Consider the following 4,304-nt stretch of genomic DNA (forward strand, 5'->3'; position numbering starts at 1 on the left):
ACTTGGAAGGCTGAGATGGAAGGATTGCCGGAGCCCAGCAGGTCAAGGCTGCGGTGGCCGGGAGCGGCCACTGCACTCCAGTCTGGGCGACAGAGTGAGACTCCAACTGGAAAAAAAAAAAAGAGGTGAGAAAGCAGGAGCTTATTAAGAATACAAAAAAGCTCCCAAGCGAGACAGGACCTGAAAGAGGGTTACCCATATGTTTAATTTTTGAAAACCAGTATTTATAACTTGCTGCCCACTGTTGAAATTATAAGGAAAATATATTTAAAAGTTGTCACACACAGTTTTAAAAATAAAGCCAGGCATGGTGACATGCAACTGTAGTCCCAGCTACTCAGGAGGCTGAAGCAGGAGGATCACTTGAGCCCAGTAGTTCGAGGTCAGCCTGGACAACATAGTAAGACCCTGTCTTTAAAAAAAATTAATAAATAAATTTTAAAAGTAAAATGTATATTTCTATTTAGATCACACATTAAAATAATCACTGGACTAGGGATATACAAGTACTTTTAATAAACAAGACAGTATTCCTTCTGTCTTTAGAACAAAGCTGCTTTGTAATTTCTGATGCTTCCTAAGTCTCAAAAAACTCAACTGAACTAACTTGGGAGAAAAGGCAAGTTGTGTCCTGTGGGATGGTATCGCTTAGCAAACGGAGGACTTTTACGATAGGGAATTGACAGGTGGGCAGCCATTACAGAGTATATGACATTTTGTATGGATAAAAAAAAATCTGATAGATATGATTAGCATGATGGAAGTCAAGTGTAGAAAGATGTTCAACAAGGTCACCACCACCAAGGATTAGGTAAATGCTGGAAAATGATCATCAAATGAACATTCAGATGATAACGGTGCACAAATGTTCAGTATATTTATCCTATTCTTTAAGGGGAATGGTAAATTGGTAAATAAAAGTAAATAAATAATTACAGGAAGAAGTTTGTTGGGGGCACAAAAATTGAAGTGGCCTAAAGATTAGGAAGAGCTATCAAAAACATTTTTGACTGAGAAAACAAGATATGTGCTAAGAATGACAGAATCACTAAGTGCAGACCCAGTGAAGATCATCTTGCTCTAAGAAGGAACAAGTAGAATGGATTCCACAATGACTTACCATTTTCTAATTAAACATTTTGAAAGGAAAGAAACCTGGCCTGGATTCCAGGGACACAAAGGGGGTATTCTCACTGTACCAAATGGAGTGGCCACCTAGAACATATAATACAATCCTTACTAGATCCTGGATTAGAGTAAAACTGACATAACAGAACATTATGCATTTTACTAAATTAGTATATCTTATTAAATTTAATCTAAACCATAGTCATATCTTCTCTGGACTACTGCATTAACCTCCTAACTGATGTCTCACCTCTATTCTTGCTACTTTCCACTCCATTTTCCAAACAGAAATAGGATGTTTCAAAACAAAAATATATCACGGCATCCCATTACTTGCTTCCAATCATTCTTAGGATAAAGACAAAATCTTTACCATAACCTACAAAATTTCATAGGACCTCCCCTACTTCTCAGGTCATTTTTTTCTCATACTCCCTCCTTTCCTCCTTCCCTGTCTCTCTCACCATTTCAAATAACCATCACTGTTTCCTGAAATTTGCCAAGCTCCCTGACACCAAGCCTTTGTGCTTGCTATGGATTCTCACTGGAATTATCATCTCCTAATGAACACAGATGTTAAATCAAACAAGCCATCCCTGACCTAGTAGACTAGGTCAGGTCTTGTCGTAAACTCCATTAGTTCTATACATCTTCCTTTTATAAAACTTATCACAGTTACAGTTTTACATTCATTTTTATGACATTATAAGTAATATCTCATCCCCCAGTAAATTTTAATGCCATGAAAAAAGAGACCATTTCTGTTTTTGCTAACCATGTATATCCAGAATAGAGTACAGTGCCCACCATGTAAAGATATGTTGCATGAAGGCACGAATGAAAAATACAGTATATCAACAGACCCTTAGTCTTATAACCTAATACAAGAGAAACTATCATTCAAAGTACACCAATGTTTAATAAACTATTGGGCTTAGGATTCTGCTGTTATCAATTACATTCTACATAATCTATGAAAACATCAAAACAAAAGTGCTCAATTTACTTTCACAAGTTGGCTAAGTGTTTTTATAGCAATTAGCTCTAAATATTACTATATTTTGTATCTAGATAGAAGCTATCATATGTATATATGAAACTATATAACTAACATTTCAAGGCCTGTTCAAGTGAATCCTTTTCATTAATGGAAAAGTGGCTTCACAACATATAACAGTTTCAACATATCACAGTTTCAACAAAAGCCCATGATATAATCACTCACAGAATTTCTTTAAACCACCTGTCACTTACATATATATTTCCTCAAGGCTATTTGATAAATCCGCATGTTCTTGCCTGTTAAGCCAAGGAGCTCTAAGATTAAACAAAACACAATTAAGATTATTCAATGATCGTATTACTATCTCAGACAAATTACTGATTAAATCACAGACTGATTTTTAGGCTTTTAAAAGTATTTATCTTCATTAAAAAGTTATCTATATTTGTATAAATCTATATAGATCCAAAATTTTTTCATTAGTATTAATTCATTCAGTCCTCCCAAGACACCATGACAAACCATCATTATTATGAAATTTTAATGGTTTAAAAATCACAATTGGGTTCACAGGGTATCATAAGCCTGCCTAAGTTTACATAAGTGGTAGAAGAGGTTCTGGAATCTAAATTTTCAGATTCATAGTATTTGCCACAATATCAGGAGTTCCTATTTTTTTCAAACTGGTGTCGTAGAAACAACTCAAATAAGCTGGGTGCCACATAATGTAAAAATAATAACATTTAGCCGGGTTCAGTGGCTCAGCCTGTAATCCCACGCTTTTGGGAGGCTGAGGTGAGTGGACTGCCTAAGGCTGCGGGTTCGAGACCTGCCTGGGCAGCAAGATCTCATCTCTACAATAAATCAAAAAATCAGCCAGGCGTGGTAGCGCATGCCTATAATTCCGGCTACTTGGAAGGCTGAGGCGGAAGGATCGCCGGAGCCCAGCAGGTCGAGGCTGCAGTGGCCGGGGGCAGCCACTGCACCCCAGTCTGGGTGACAGAGTGAGACTCCAACTCAAAAAAAAACAATTTCTGAAAAGGATATTTATTTTTACAAGCATGCTATATCTATCATTTGTAATAAATAAACATTTACTGAACCATTATTAGCAACAAGCCTTAATGCTATGGTTTTAAAATACTGGTACAAAAAATAAAACCACTAGCAGATAAAAATTCTAGTAATTGAGATTTTTATGAAATTCTGTTCCCATGAATATATACATATTACTAGGTGGAGGCAGCAAGGTAGATCAAAGGTCACTAGCGTCAACAGGTCATGGCTCATCAAGATTAAGCTTGAGCTGCTAAGAAGATGGGGGAAAGGGGCAGGGAGAAACACTGGAAGTATGGGTAATTCCAGGAAGGCAGGCAGTCTTAGGCAGAGGTACATCAAGGAACTGTGGCTAGGTCAACAGAAGCAAGTTAAAAGAAACTCTGAGGGCCAGGATTTCTAGATTATTAGGTTGTCTAAAGAGGAAGGTTTCCGCCGGGCTCGGTGACTCAGCCTGTAATCCCAGCACTTTGGGAAGCCGAGGTGAGTGGACTGCCTGCACCCGCGGGTTCAAGACCTGCCTGAGCAACTTGGCGAGACCTCATCTCTACAATAAATAAAAAAAAATTAGCCGGGTGTGGTAGTGCGTACCTACAGTTCCAGCTATTTGGAAGGCTGAGGCAGAAGGATCACCTGAGCCCAGCAGGTCGAGGCTGCAGGGGCCAGGAGTGGCCACCGCACTCCAGTCTGGGCGACAGAGTGAGACTCCAACTCAAAAATACAAAAATTTAAAAAAGAGGAAGGTTTCCTTCCTTATTTCTAAAGACAATTCTGCAACGAATTCACCAATATGAACCCTGTGATTCTCTTTTATACTAAATGGCATATTTCAATTTGTCTTACATAATTTAATATTTTATTTAAATGCTCTATACCAAACCCAAAAAGCATTTTTAATTTTTTTTTTTTGAGTTGGAGTCTCACTCTGTCACCCAGAATAGAATGCCGTAGCATGCTCCTAGCCACTGCAGTCTCAACCTGCTGAGCTCCGGCAATTCTTCTGCCTCAGCCTTCCAAGTAGCCGGAACTACAGGCGTGCACTACCACACCCGGTTACTTTTTTGATTTATTGTAGAGATGAGGTCTCGCCAAGTTGCCCAGGCGGGTCTTGAATCCG

The 4,304-nt window shown here is 38.5% G+C and overlaps 1 protein-coding gene across 1 annotated transcript in view; it reads right to left on the bottom strand.

Annotated features, from left to right (window-relative positions):
* The window catches only part of IMPACT (impact RWD domain protein), a 40,145-nt gene that overhangs the window by 33,933 nt on the left and 1,908 nt on the right, over nt 1-4,304 (bottom strand). Inside the window, exon 3 of the mRNA XM_021719042.1 lies at nt 2,383-2,445. Coding sequence (XP_021574717.1) covers nt 2,383-2,445 — 63 coding nt within the window. The remainder of the gene's footprint in view (nt 1-2,382; nt 2,446-4,304) is intronic.

This window comes from Carlito syrichta, unplaced genomic scaffold, assembly GCF_000164805.1.
Source record: "Carlito syrichta isolate Samal-C Ts95f unplaced genomic scaffold, Tarsius_syrichta-2.0.1 Scaffold113526, whole genome shotgun sequence".
Classification (NCBI taxonomy): Eukaryota; Metazoa; Chordata; class Mammalia; order Primates; family Tarsiidae; genus Carlito; species Carlito syrichta.